This window comes from Leucopleurus acutus (genome assembly GCF_964270905.1).
Source record: "Leucopleurus acutus genome assembly, chromosome: 3".
NCBI lineage: Eukaryota > Metazoa > Chordata > Mammalia > Artiodactyla > Delphinidae > Leucopleurus > Leucopleurus acutus.
Window position 1 is genome coordinate 64,212,623 of NC_139145.1, and position 15,677 is coordinate 64,228,299.

General features: G+C 35.5%; 1 protein-coding gene across 1 annotated transcript in view; it reads right to left on the minus strand.

The window, feature by feature from the left end:
* DDX46 (DEAD-box helicase 46) overlaps positions 1 to 15,677 on the minus strand; it is a 62,287-nt gene that overhangs the window by 33,022 nt on the left and 13,588 nt on the right. The window contains exons 8-13 of the mRNA XM_082836100.1: positions 15,015 to 15,180; positions 14,178 to 14,298; positions 13,428 to 13,603; positions 12,373 to 12,494; positions 10,960 to 11,038; positions 9,080 to 9,162 (exon numbers count right to left, since the gene is read on the minus strand). Of these exons, the coding sequence (XP_082692226.1) occupies positions 9,080 to 9,162; positions 10,960 to 11,038; positions 12,373 to 12,494; positions 13,428 to 13,603; positions 14,178 to 14,298; positions 15,015 to 15,180 (747 nt within the window). The remainder of the gene's footprint in view (positions 1 to 9,079; positions 9,163 to 10,959; positions 11,039 to 12,372; positions 12,495 to 13,427; positions 13,604 to 14,177; positions 14,299 to 15,014; positions 15,181 to 15,677) is intronic.

Consider the following 15,677-nt stretch of genomic DNA (forward strand, 5'->3'; position numbering starts at 1 on the left):
GGTCCACAAGAGACCTCCCAGCTCCATGTAATATCAAACGGCGAAAACCTCCCAGGGATCTGCATCTCAACACCAACACCCAGCTTCACTCAACGACCAGCAAGCTACAGTGCTGGACACCCTATGCCAAACAACTAGCAAGACAGGAACACAACCCCCACCCATTAGCAGAGAGGCTGCCTAAAATCATAGTAAGTCCACAGACACCCCAAAACACACCACCAGACGTGGAGCTGCCCAACAGAAAGACAAGATCCAGCCTCATCCACCAGAACACAGGCACTAGTCCCCTCCACCAGGAAGCCTACACAGCCCACTGAACCATCTTTAGCCACTGGGGACAGACACCAAAAACAACGGGAACTACGAACCTGCAGCCTGCAAATAGGAGACCCCAAACACAGTAAGATAAGCAAAATGAGAAGACAGAAAAACACACAGCAGATGAAGGAGCAAGATAAAAACCCACCAGACCTAACAAATGAAGAGGAAATAGGCAGTCTACCTGAAAAACATTTCAGAATAATGATAGTAAAGATGATCCAAAATCGTGGAAACAGAAAAGAGAAAATGAAAGAAAGATTTAACAAGGACTTAGAAGAACTAAAGATGAAACAAGCAACGATGAACAACACAATAAATGAAATTAAAAATACTCTAGAAGGGATGAATAGCAGAATAACTGAGGCAGAAGAAAGGTAAGTGACCTGGAAGATAAAATAGTGGAAATAACTACTGCAGAGCAGAATGAAGAAAAATGAATGAAAAGAACTGAGGACAGTCTCAGAGACCTCTGGGACAACATTAAACGCACCAACATTCGAATCATAGGGGCTCCAGAAGAAAAAGAGAAAAAGAAAGGGACTGAGAAAATATTTGAAGAGATTATAGTTGAAAACTTCCCTAATATGGGAAAGGAAATAGTTAATCAAGTCCAGTAAGCACAGAGAGTCCCATACAGGGTAAATCTAAGGAGAAACACACCAAGACACATATTAATCAAACTGTCAAAAATTAAATACAAAGAAAACATGTTAAAAGTAGCAAGGGAAAAACAACAAATAACACACAAGGGAATCCCCATAAGGTTAACAGCTGATTTTTCAGCAGAAACTCTGCAAGCCAGAAGGGACTGGCAGGACATATTTAAAGTGATGAAGGAGGAAAACATACAACCAAGATTACTCTACCCAGCAAGAATCTCATTCAGATTTGATGGAGAAATTAAAACCTTTACAGACAAGCAAAAGCTGAGAGAGTTCAGCACCATAAAACCAGCTTTACAACAAATGCTAAAGGACCTTCTCTAGGCAAGAAACACAAGAGAAGGAAAAGACCTATAATACCAAACCCAAAACAATTAAGAAAATGGGAATAGGAACATACATATCAATAATTACCTTAAATGTAAATGGATTAATGCTCCCACCAAAAGATACAGACTGGCTGAAAGGATACAAAAACAAGACCCATATATATGCTGTCTACAAGAGACCCACTTCAGACCTAGAGACACATACAGACTAAAAGTGAGGGGATGGAAAAAGATATTCCATGCAAATGGAAATCAAAAGAAAGCTGGAGTAGCAATTTTCATATCAAACAAAATAGACTTTAAAATAAAGACTATTAGAAGAGACAAAGAAGGACACTACATAATGATCAAGGGATCGATCCAAGAAGAAGATATAACAATTGTAAATATTTATGTACCCAACATAGGAGCACCTCAATACATAAAGCAAATGCTAACAGCCATAAAAGGGGAAATTGACAGTAACACAGTCATAGTCGGGGACTTTAACACCCCACTTTCACCAATGGACAGATCATCCAAAATGAAAATAAATAAGGAAACACAAGCTTTAAATGATACATTAAACAAGATGGACTCAATTGATATTTATAGGACATTCCATCCAAACACAACAGAATACACATTTTTCTCAAGTGCTCATGGAACATTCTCCAGGATATATCATATCTTGGGTCACAAATCAAGCCTTGGTAAATTTAAGAAAACTGAAATTGTATCAAGTATCTTTTCCGACCACAATGCTGTGAGACTAGATATCAATTACAGAAAAAGATCTGTAAAATATACAAACACACGGAGGCTAAACAATACACTACTTAGTAACGAAGTGATCACTGAAGAAATCAAAGAGGAAATCAAAAAATACCTAGAAACAAATGACAATGGAGACACGACGACCCAAAATCTATGGGATGCAGCAAAAGCAGTTCTAAGAGGGAAGTTTAGAGCAATACAATCCTACCTTAAGAAACAGGAAACATCTCGAATAAACAACCTAACCTTGCACCTAAAGCAATTAGAGAAAGAACAACAAAAAAACCCCAAAGTTAGCAGAAGGAAAGAAATCATAAAGATCAGATCAGAAATAAATGAAAAAGAAATGAAGGAAATGATAGCAAAGATCAATAAAACTAAAAGCTGGTTCTTTGAGAAGATAAACAAAACTGATAAACCATTAGCCAGACTCATCAAGAAAAACAGGGAGAGGACTCAAACCAATAGAATTAGAAATGAAAAAGAAGTAACAACTGACACTGCAGAAATAAAAAAGATCATGAGAGATTACTACAAGCAACGCTATGCCAATAAAATGGACAACCTGGAAGAAATGGACAAATCCTTAGAAATGCACAACCTGCCAAGACTGAATCAGGAAGAAATAGAAAATATGAACAGACCAATCACAAGCACTGAAATTGAAACTGTGATTAAAAATCTTCCAACAAGCAAAAGCCCAGGACCAGATGGCTTCACAGGAGAATTCTATCAAACATTTAGAGAAGAGCTAACACCTATCCTTCTCAAACTCTTCCAAAATAGAGCAGAGGGAGGAACACTCCCAAACTCATTCTACGAGGCCACCATCACCCTGATACCAAAACCAGACAATGATGTCACAAAGAAAGAAAACTACAGGCCAATATCACTGATGAACATAGATGCAAAAATCCTCAACAAAATACTAGCAAACAGAATCCAACAGCATCATACACCATGATGAGGTGGGGTATATTCCAGGAATGCAAGGATTCTTCAGTATACGCAAATCAATCAATGTGATACACCATATTAACAAATTGAAGGAGAAAAACCATATGGTCATCTCAATAGATGCAGAGAAAGCTTTCAACAAAATTCAACACCCATTTATGATAAAAACCCTGCAGAAAGTAGGCATAGAGGGAACTTTCCTCAACATAATAAAGGCCATATATGACAAACCCACAGCCAACATCATCCTCAATGGTGAAACACTGAAAGCATTTCCACTAAGATCAGGAACAAGACAAGGTTACCCACTCTCACCACTCTTATTCAACATAGTTTTGGAAGTTTTAGCCACAGCAATCAGAGAAGAAAAGGAAATAAAAGGAATCCAAATCAGAAAAGAAGAAGTAAAGCTGTCACTGTTTGCAGATGACATGATACTATACATAGAGAATCCTAAAGATGCTACCAGAAAACTACTAGAGCTAATCAATGAATTTGGTAAAGTAGCAGGATACAAAATTAATGCACAGAAATCTCTGGCATTCCTATACACTGATGATGAAAAATCTGAAAGTGAAATCAAGAAAACACTCCCATTTACATTGCAACAAAAATAATAAAATATCTAGGAATAAACCTACTTAAGGAGACAAAAGACCTGTATGCAGAAAATTATAAGACACTGATGAAAGAAATTAAAGATGATACAAATAGATGGAGAGATATACCATGTTCTTGGATAGGAAGAATCAACATTGTGAAAATGACTCTACTACCCAAAGCAATCTACAGATTCAATGCAATCCCTATCAAACTACCACTGGCATTTTTCACAGAACTAGAACAAAAAATTTCACAATTTGTATGGAAACACAAAAGACCCGGAATAGCCAAAGCAATCTTGAGAACAAAAAATGAACGGAGTTGGGGGTATCAGGCTCCCTGACTTCAGACTATACTACAAAGCTGAAGTAATCAAGACAGTATGGTACTGGCACAAAAACAGAAAGATAGATAAATGGAACAGGATAGAAAGCCCAGAGATAAACCCAGGCACATATGGTCACCTTATCTTTGATAAAGGAGGCAGGAATGTACAGTGGCAAAAGGACAGCGTCTTCAATAAGTGGTGCTGGGAAAACTGGACAGGTACATGTAAAAGTATGAGATTAGAACACTCCCTAACACCATACACAAAAATAAGCTCAAAGTGGATTAAAGACCTAAATGTAAGGCCAGAAACTATCAAACTCTTAGAGGAAAACATAGGCAGAACACTCTATGACATAAATCACAGCAAGATCCTTTTTGACCCACCTCCTAGAGAAATGCAAATAAAAACAAAAATAAACAAATGGGACCTAATGAAACTTCAAAGCTTTTGCACAGCAAAGGAAACCATAAACAAGACCAAAAGACAACCCTCAGAATGGGAGAAAATATTTGCAAATGAAGCAACTGACAAAGGATTAATCTCCAAAATTTACAAGCAGCTCATGCAGCTCAATAACAAAAAAACAAACAACCCAATCCAAAAATGGGCAGAAGACCTAAACAGACATTTCTCCAAAGAAGATATACAGACTGCCAACAAACACATGAAGAAATGCTCAACATCATTAATTAGAGAAATGCAAATCAAACCTACAATGAGATATCATCTCACACCAGTCAGAATGGCCATCATCAAAAAATCTAGAAACAATAAATGCTGGAGAGGGTGTGGAGAAAAGGGAACACTCTTGCACTGCTGGTGGGAATGTGAATTGGTACAGCCACTATGGAGAACAGTATGGAGGTTCCTTGAAAAACTACAAATAGAACTACCACATGACCCAGCAATCCCACTACTGTGCATATACCCTGAGAAAAACATAATTCAAAAAGAGTCAAGTACCAAAATGTTCATTGCAGCTCTATTTACAATAGCCAGAAGATGGAAACAACCTAAGCGTCCATCATCGGATGAATGGATAAAGAAGATGTGGCACATATATACAATGGAATATTACTCAGCCATAAAAAGAAATGAAATTGAGCTATTTGTAATGAGGTGGATGGACCTAGAGTCTGTCATACAGAGTGAAGTAAGTCAGAAAGAGAAAGACAAATACCGTATGCTAACACATATATATGGAATCTAAGAAAAAAGAAAAATGGTCATGTGGAACCTAGGGGCAAGATGGGAATAAAGACACAGACCTGATAGAGAATGGACTTGAGGATATGGGGAGGGGGAAGGGTAAGCTGGGACAAAGTGAGAGAGTGGCATGGACATATATACACTACCAAACGTAAAACAGATAGCTAGTGGGAAGCAGCCGCATGGCACAGGGAGATCAGCTCGGTGCTTTGCGACCACCTAGAGGGGTGGGATGGGGGGGTGGGAGGGAGGGAGATGCAAGAGGGAAGAGATATGGGGACATATGTATATGTATAACTGATTCACTTTGTTATAAAGCAGAAACTAACACACCATTGTAAAGCAATTATACTCCAATAAAGATGTAAAAAAAAAGTGGCTTTCTTCTATTTGAGCCTTTCCTCGCCTAAAATAAATAAATAAATTACCATACAATCAGGAATTCTACTCCTAGGTAATCTATTCAAAATATACGAAGAAGTATGTCCATACAAAGACTTGTATACAAATGTTCCTAGCAGCATTATTCCTAATCATGGAAATAATCCAAACGTTCATCAGCTGGCTAATGGAGAAACAAAATATGACGTATATTCATATGACGGAATATTAATTACTGAGCAATTAAAGGAATAAAGTACTGACAAATGCTAGGACACCAATGGAGCTCAACCACATATGATAAGTGAAATAAATACAAGCTAGATGTATACTGTATGATTCTCCACCCCCTCCACCCCCAACAGCACGGCTTGCGGGATCTTAGTTCCCTGACCAGGGACTGAACCCGGACTACGGCAGTGAAAGCACCGAGTCCTAACCACTAGACCACTAGGGAACTCCCTGTAAGATTCCATTTATATGAAATGTCCAGAAAAGGCAAATCTTTTAAGATAGAAAGCAAATTAGTGGCTGCCTCGGGCTGAGGTGGAAATAGGAAATGAATGCAGACAGGCACAAGACATTTTTCTGGTGAAAGAAATCTTCTAAAACTGAATTGTGGTGATGGCTGAAAAAACCTGTATGTGTACTAAAACCCATTTTATTACACACTTTAACAAAGTGAGTTCTATGGTATATAATTAGACCTTAACAGAGCTCTTTTAAAAGTAAAAGATTATAATGACCTTATAAATTGATGAGTATTCCCTCTTTGTTATACTTTGAAATAAAGTATGATTAGGAACATAATTATTTACTCCTTGAATGTCTGGTACAACTTGCTAGTGAAAAATAGTCAGGAACTTGTGTTTTCCTTGTAGGAAAATTAAAAGTTGATTTCTTTAACAAATGTAAGACTATTTTAGTGTTCCTGAATCTGTTTAACCTAAAGCTTTCAAATGTACTGGCAAACACAGAAAAAAAAAACAAAAAAGAAGCAAGAAGTGAGAAAGAGACTATGCAAGGAGATGAAATTTTCAAAAAACTATCAATATCCAGGGAAACTTAAGAAATTTCTGTATCTATGAGACAAGAACAGGATGCCATTTAAAATTAAAATTCAGAGAAAAGAAAAGAACATTTAGAAATTAAAACTATGAAAGCAGAATTTAAAAATTCAACAGAAAGGTTGAAAGCTGTGAGTTTAGGAAATCTCCTAGTACGGCAAAATGATAGAGATGCAAAATACTTAAGAAAAATTAGGAAAATGAAAGGATGAGTCCAAAAGGTCCAACATTCAAATAATAAGAGTTCCAGAAAACAAAGAGAAGGAAATTATCAAAAAGTAATTCAAGAAAATTTCTCAAAACGGAAGGATTTGAGTTTCTAGACGGAAAGAACACACGAAGTAGTCAGGACACTAGTTGAAGAAAACAAGCCTAAATGACATAGAACATTCGGATAAAGATCCAAAAAGTTTCAAGACAAAAAGTACAAATTAAATACAAAAGGTTAATAACTGAGTAACACTGAATTTCTCAAGAAAACCAATGGAGGGACTTCTCTGGTGGTCCAGTGGCTAAGACTCCACACTCCCAATGCAGAAGGCCCGGGTTCAATCCCTGGTCAGGGAACTAGATCCCACATGCCACAACTAAGATCCTGTATGCCGAAACTAAGACCCAGCGCAGCCAAATAAATAAATATTTTTTAAAAAAGAAAAGAAAAGAAAGAAAAAGAAGAAAGAAAACCAATGGAGACAAAAAGAAATTCTGAGGGAAAATAATCCTCACCTCATATCTGGCTAAATGTCAAATAAACGTGAGGGTAGACCAAAGACTTTCCAGACATGCAAAGACTCAAAGAATGTACCTCAAGCACTTTCTACTGAAAAAGCAGTCCATAAACAAAGGAATACACCAAGAAAAAGCCATGAGATCAATTTCTGGTTAAAAATGAAAGACTGAACACATGCATCTATTTTTACACCCTCCAGAACGACAAAACATTATAAAAAGGAGATTTTTTAAAATTCACAATGATATGACTCAAAACAAAAGCAACTAATCAGGACAGAGTTTTGGTGAGGGGGCATGAAAATGTTCTGATATTGGATAGTGGTGATGGTTGTAAAGTTCCAGGAATACGATAAAAACCACTGAACTGACTGGGAAAGGGCACCAAGCTCCATATTCCACCTGACTTCTTCAACTCCCTCTACTCTCTTTCTACAAATGGACCTGCTGTCTCTACTAGAACACATAATTAAAAAGCATATTCAATATCTCCCTCCTACAAAGTAACCTGTTTAATCTCCCCAAAATGCTTATCCAGTCCTTTTTCACATTACGCTCAGATCAAGCTCCCTATAGCTTCCCCACTATCCCAGTCCTACTTGTTGGGACCCAAAGGATAAATTTAATGCTTCTTTCATGTGATAGACTTTATTCAAAGAGTTAAAGGATGCTACCAAATCCCCTACTTCAAGCTAAATATTCCTCATTCCTTTAACTGTTTCTCACATGGTTCAGGTATTACCATAGTCCTGTTTATTCTTATATGCTCCTCTGTATCTCATTTAGAATGTGGTCCCTAAATCTAAACACAATACATGCATTATCATATGACAGGTAATACATTTTTGGAGAATACATGAATAAACGGAAAAGAATGAACACTTTAACCATATCCCTTTCCAATATTCCATTTCTATTACTGCAGTGATTTAAAAGCATTTTTTTGGCATCCATAGCCCATTGACTACTCATACAGCTCCTCTTGCTAAGAAAAATTTCTACCACCTTTTAAAAAATTAATTAATTAATTATTTACTTATTGACTGGTTGATTGACTGATTGATTGCTGCTCCGGGTCTTAGTTGTGGCATGCCGGCTCTTAGTTGCAGCATGCATGCGGGATCTTGTTCCCCAACCAGGGATCGAACCTGGACACCATGCATTGGAAGCATGGAGTCTTACCCACTGGACCACCAGGGAATCCCCTCTACCACCTTTTAACATGTTTTTCTTTAGGCTTTTTTTTTTGTGTGTGTAGCCTTTAGGTTTTTATCACTATAATTTTGTATTAAACAAAACTGCACACAGGAAGAATATAAAATCTAAGCTAGACAAATGCTTTGGGCCTTAGTTTTTACATCTGGAGAATGTAAACAACCTGTGCTGTCTAGATCATGAGGTAGTGAAAAGCATGAATTAAAGCAATTTATTTGGAAGTACAATGAAAACTATAAAATATGAAAGCTTAAGTTTCTATTAGGACTCCACTTCTAATTTTACCAATGATGGTTTTAGATGGCTTAGGAAAGCCTGCACAAATACCTCCTGAACAAGTTTAATGAAGAATCCAAAACATAAATATCTACTTCAATTCCCTATGTCCTCAATCCACTGTATCACCACACAACAGAAATGTGTGTGAGAATTTCAGAAACCATACAAATATTTCATGCTCATGGCAGTTACAAGGTTTACTTTATAGTTCAAAACACTAAGAAATTTAATAAATACCTGTGGTTCAAAACCCATGTCAAACATTCTGTCTGCTTCATCTAAAACAACATAAGTCACTCTTCGAAGATTTGTAACCCGACCTAACATGAGGAAAAAAAATAAAGACAAAAAGAAAACTAAAAATCAGTCACAATTCATTTTATGACTACCAAAATCTTTAAAAAACTGTAAAGGGAACTAAAATGCCTGACTTAACCAGAGGGGTGAGTTAGGTATCTTTAAACAGTGAAAAGAAATTTTGGTTTACAATATCTTATCTACTGGCAAATACTTTCTGACAATGGGTATATGAGGCCCTTTATTTTGTCAAACTCGTCTCTTGCATACCATCATAGGGCCTGAAGAACCTGTAAAATTCAGAAAACAGCCCTCTCCAAAACACATCATAAAACTAAGACTGAGATGGAGCATCGAGCCACATCAGCCATTATCTGACAGCATCACCTAGGAAAAAACATATTAGAGATTACAGCGTATGTGTGGAAAGCAAGTTCCAGTGCTAACTACTTCAGACGCAGAAAATCTCTCTTTACAATACTTTATGTAGTACATAACCTACTTATATACAGTTAGAAGCTTCTAACGGGCATGTCAAAACATAAATAAGAAGCTATTCAATATCACTAGGTAACTAACATATTACACAAAAATTTTAAAGATCAATGTATTACATCGATACATTTTTCTATACAAAGATACAAATCCTATTTTACACAGTGCTCCCACTGGTTTAAATAAATGCAACTGGCTTCTTAGCCAGAAAAAACTAAATACATAGACAGGAAACCCTTTCTAAAGGATTAACACAAGCATTTCTATCAATTGTTGATTCAATCACCTGGCAAAAACATGTATAAAACAGTTATTAAATATAAACCAAAAGGACAGATAAAGGGAAAAGATAAAATTAATCAAGATGAATTTCAGGAGGAGACAATCAATGCAGCATTGAGAAAAAACAAGGAATTATTTCATTAGCATTCAACCCAAAACTTTTCATATGCTATACAAGCACAATGACTTATCAATACCAATGTCACTTTACCAACGTCATGTAGAATTAGAATTAAGAGTACACAGAAATCCAAGCAAAATGCTATTAGAAACATGCATTACTCAAAGTTTTAAATACTCTATGATATATATATACTGAATACTACAATGGAAACGTTTGAAAGCATTTTCTTCAAAAAACAGAAATGTGCCAAAATAAATGCTTTCTAATATTTAAGTATTCCATACTAACATGTGCAGCCCCAATTAGTTTTGCAAGATTGGGAACAGCATTAAATTACCTACCTTTGATGGTTTAAGTCTCGGAAGCCCAGTTCTATAAATCTTGAAGGGCCTTTCTCCACAGAAGTTAAATAATGTCAACAGTTTAGTAACAGTTTTGATAGGGAATAATTTAACAAAGCACAATATTTGAGCTAAAAACATGCAAATTTACAAAAGATAAATTTTCTTGAAGCTGCAAGATCTTAACTTATCTAGTATTGTAAGAAAGTACTAGCTCCTATGGAGAAAATGTCTAAATTGTACAATTAAAAAGAAATAGTCCCCCACCCTTTTAGAAGCAAAGCTAGGCCAAAATTGAATTAAGAATCCATGTTAAGTGCTAAAAAAAAAAAAAAAAATCAGATGGAGTAGTTGTGAAAAAAAATTTTTTTAATTAAATTGCAAAAATATTATGAATACTTGCAACAAAAGCTTGTTACAATACAAATTTCAAGATATCACAGCTTCAAGAAGAAATGTAGAAACCTTTGGTGGTTTCTTGTTTCTGCTTTAACAAAAATGTACAGAATTCAAAAAGGAGAAAAGAGAACAAAAAAACGAACAACAACAACAAAAAAACCCCAACACCCCTGACTTACCACTGTTAGCTGCTAACATGTCAATCATTCGACCAGGTGTGCAAACAATAATTTCAGCACCTCTTTTCAGCTCAGCAATCTAATAAGAAAAGATGAAATTTTATAGTGTATTTATCACTAATGCTTCTTTACAAACTTGAAAATACTGACTGAGGTCCTTGCAGAGCTCCATAACATAAGACAGCCAGGTCTGATTAGAAGACACCAAAGCCTCCTGCTTAATTCTTTGGAATGCTGGAGCACTAATAAAGGAATAGGAAGCAGCAGAAAGACCACATGATGCTGTAACTTTGAAATCAATGAAAACCACAGGTTTTTACCAATTTTAATTTGACACAAAACCAAGAAAGGAATATGAGAGAGCAGTAAATAAAGAAATTTGATAGATCAATGTTTTTCAAATTGAGATTTGTTTCCATTAGTGAATCACAAAATCAGTAAGTCACAACCTGCATTTTAAAAATGAAATAGAATGGAAAACACTAGACTTTGTTAGACATTATAAAACTTTGTTTGACTTCTATATAAATATGCATGCATGTACCACCTTATTTTGTAACTGTATTTACTACAGGCTATGGCCAAAAAAACTGACACAGATAAACTTAGAAAACTAAGTTCAAGCGTTTAAAATAGCATTGGGATAACAAAAGCAAATATTCCCAAGATGTGCCTAAAATCTGAGAAGTCCTGGTGGTTTGGGGGTTAAATATGTTCAGAAAATGCCACTTAATTTAGCCCATTTTTTTCTAGCATCACAATATACATTAGCTTATTAACAACTAAGAAGTCTTGCAGAAAAGAAAATTTTAACTTTACATAGTCCAACATTTCCAAAACTTATTTGACCACAGAACCCAGTATTTTTCCTTCTTCTAGTTAAAGCAAAATATCTGATGACTAGCATTCTTTAGAAGACACATGGAGAAATGCCAATCTAAAGAGAGTGAATGAAGGTATGTTTAAATAATTCTCACTAAAATCATTTAAGAATGCAGATGAAACTCTGATATTAATACATCCCACTCAAAACCACCTTTTAAAGATGTCATTTAGATTAGAGAAAATAAATGTTGGTCCAGGAATCATAATACCTAGATTCTAGGACAAAGTCTTACTAAGCTAAAGACTTTGGTCAACTTAACCTTTCTGAACATCTGTAAAATGGAAAAAATAATCTGCTTCCTTGAGCGGGGAAAGACAAGCACGGGAAAGCTAAGATACGAAAATGACTCAAAAATTCTAAAATATAACTTTAACATAATTCATTCTTACTATTATTTTCACACCTCATTTTAAAGATTTTAGAAGCAATCAATACAGAAAACACTAAAGCAAAAAATCACTTTTACATTATTAAGTCATTCAATTTTTAAAAAGACTGGAAAAACTGAATGTTCCTTTTATAACTACCTGCTCACTGATTCCTGTTCCTCCATAAACACAGACCACTCTAAGGCCCAAGGTCTTCGAAAACTTCTTACATTCTTTAGTAATTTGTAAAGCCAGTTCTCGAGTTGGAGTCATGATGACAGCTGAAAAGATAAATGTCAAAAGCCTAACCACCAAAATTCTTGAGAGGCTAAGATTTATAGTGTTAAATTTAACCTCTGCAATCAAGTTCAGATCTTAGTCTAAATTTTGTTTTAATTTGTTTTATGCACCTTTGAAAATCCTATTTCAAAAGTTTTGTAATAGCAGAGATTGTGGTGAAGGATAATTTTAAGAAGGTTTTAAGAACATGCTATAGGAAGATAAATGAGAGTTAAATACCTTACTCAACCATCAGGAAAATACTTGGTTGAAAAGAATGCAAATCATTCTCAACTGCAAATCACAGAGCAAAGATAATCAAGTGACTCACTGTGCTGAAGAGCCATGCCGTGGCTTCCGGAAACAACCTTGGTCTGAGGGGCACAGACAGAGGAGAAATATACTGTGCCCTCTGTTGCCAAGAGAGGAGTTGAACAACTTTCCAAAACCCTACTCAAATTTGGAGAAGAGATCTCTGCCAAATGAATCAAGAAAACTGAATCTAAAGACCTAATCCTGAATGAAATGTTGGCACTACAGCCTTTTAAGGCCGAAAAAAGAAAGAAAAGAAAAATACACTTCCCTACAGTCTTCTATGTTGAGTTGATAGATCCACTGATACGGGCTAAGAACAAACCTCAACATAAATAAACAGATAGATGCACGAGGAGTCTACCTGCCGAGTCAGAGTTTAAAAACTGAGCTGTGCCAGGAGAGGCTGTTTTTGTACTTCTGAGATGTCACTCCAGAGCTCTGAAGATTCTCACTCCACCTGCTGGTAAGGGGAAATCAGCCCCAAAGTGCCAAATTTATAAAGGAAATGTACATAAAGACATCTTTATTGTTATAATTAACATTACAAAGCATCAGGTCTTTCTGATTAACGGACAACGAAGTTGTTAACTGAAAAAATAGTTTAATGAAAGGGATTGTACCTATTGGCCCCTCTCCTTCTTCTAATGACCTCTGATCCATGATGTGTCTAAACATAGGCAACAGAAAGGCAATGGTCTTTCCACTTCCTGTCTTGGCAATACCAATCAAATCTCGTCCAGACATTATAGCAGGAATCGCCTGGGTTTGGATTGGCGTAGGCTTTTCATAACCATGCCTTAAAAAGCAAACCAAAGGAAGACAAGGTAAGAACTGTGATCTCTGGGTCCCTCAAACTGTAAATAAAAGTTTTCCAAAATGTATATCCATACAATGAAAAGGAATGAAGTACTGAGACATTCTACATCATGGATGATGTAGAAATATTTGAAAATACTACGCTAATTGAAAGAAGCCAGTCACAAAAGACTATATTAGTATGATCTTATTTATATGAAATGTCCAGAATAGAAAAATCTATAAAAATAGTAGATGAGAGGTTGCCTAATGTGGAGGAGAAAGGAGAAAACTGACTACTAATGGATCCAGGCCTCTTTCGGGGATAATGAAAATATTCTAAAATTAGATTACGGTAATGACTGCACAACTCCATAAATATACTAAAAATCATCAAATTGTAAACTTAAAGGGTAAATTTTATGGTATGTAAATTATATCTCAATAAAGCTGGTTTAAGAAAAATAATCAAGTTTTCCTATTAGAGTAAAAATGTAAGCAGAGGAATTATTTGCGTAAAGGGCTATTTTTAGTAGCAAGATATTGAAAAATGTGGACAACTACCGAACACTTACTTTTTGAGAGAATTTAAGATCTTCATAGAAATCCCACACTGAACCCAAGATTTAATTGGTTTGGGGCAACCTTTTCCCTTGACAATAATGCCCTCCATTTCCAACCGAAATACATTCACTTCTACAAAACAAAATCCAGATTAAAAACTCTTAAATATTGTTCTAATAGTGCCTTCTACTTTTCAGTGAGGCATGGTAAGATTAAAAATTTTCAATTCTTTTCTAGTGTTCCTGAAGATAATTCCATAGAAAAGCTACGTGACAAAGCACTGAACAGCTCAGAGAGACAACTAAAGCGATTACTGTTGCAACCAATTAGGAACAAAAGAAACACTCCAATTTCTACAATTTGGCTTTTATTTTGACTTAAATTGTACCAGCAATAAAAGAACAATGATTGACAAGTAATACAACCACTTGTTCTTTAAGCAAGGGTTGCCCAGATTATCCTTATTCTATCAATATCACACAGACTCACATTGGTTCCTAACTCTCAAATATCAGAAAAGGTTAACAATATTTTATTTGCTAACTTCACATGAAGAGTATTTTCGATGCTAAAAATCTCAACTACATGAGCCAAACTAATTTTTCCTCATTTTTTTTAATGTTTCCAAAAACACACTAATTCCTCACTGCTCCAAATCTTTGCGGATGTTGTCCTACCCCCTAGAATGACTTCTCGCCTTCTAGTTCCCTCTCATTTCTCCAGGTAAGCCAGGCAAATTCCTCCTACTCATGCATCAACTCACAGGCCTATCAACATTCCTCCCAGGCAAGGTGAAGTGTACTCCCTCTGTTCCCACAATAACCAATAAATGAATAAAAAAATTCTACCCTCTTGAGACATTTTTGCCAGTTCTGGAACTTCAACATAAAAGTTTTTTCTGAATTGTTCATATTCAATTTTTCCATGATCCACTGGTTCTAGAAGCTTTCTCTGCTTTGTCTGATAACCTGTAAGGGCAGTCTGAAGATCAACTTCTTCCTCCTCTGAAGAATACTATAATTAAAAAAGAAAAATTAAGAGCTAAATCCATTACTACTTTCTCCTATGGGAAGAAATATTCCTAGTTTTAAAGATCCTCCTCTCCTAGAAAATATTCTTTGGCTTTTACTTTATTTTCTGAATTTTCCAACTTAGTTTATTTTTTCTTTGCCCTTATAGAAAGCTATAATAACAATATAAAGCTAAAATAAAAAAATAATTTTAACATGGCTTTAATAAAGTTTTCCTATAGTTTTCTCTATATAAATCTTTACAATGAGTGCTAATAGGAAAAAAAAGTTTAATTTATTCTGTCACTTCATTTCTTCTCTCCCTATTCTATGTCTGGGATGAGCTGATGAGGGACAAGCGGGAATCAAAAAGTGGGCATACACTTGTGCAGCAACACGGATGAACCTAGAGAATATCATACTATGTGAATTTAGTCAGACAGAGAAAGACAAATATTATATGAGATCACTTATACGTGGAATCTAAAAAATAATACAAAT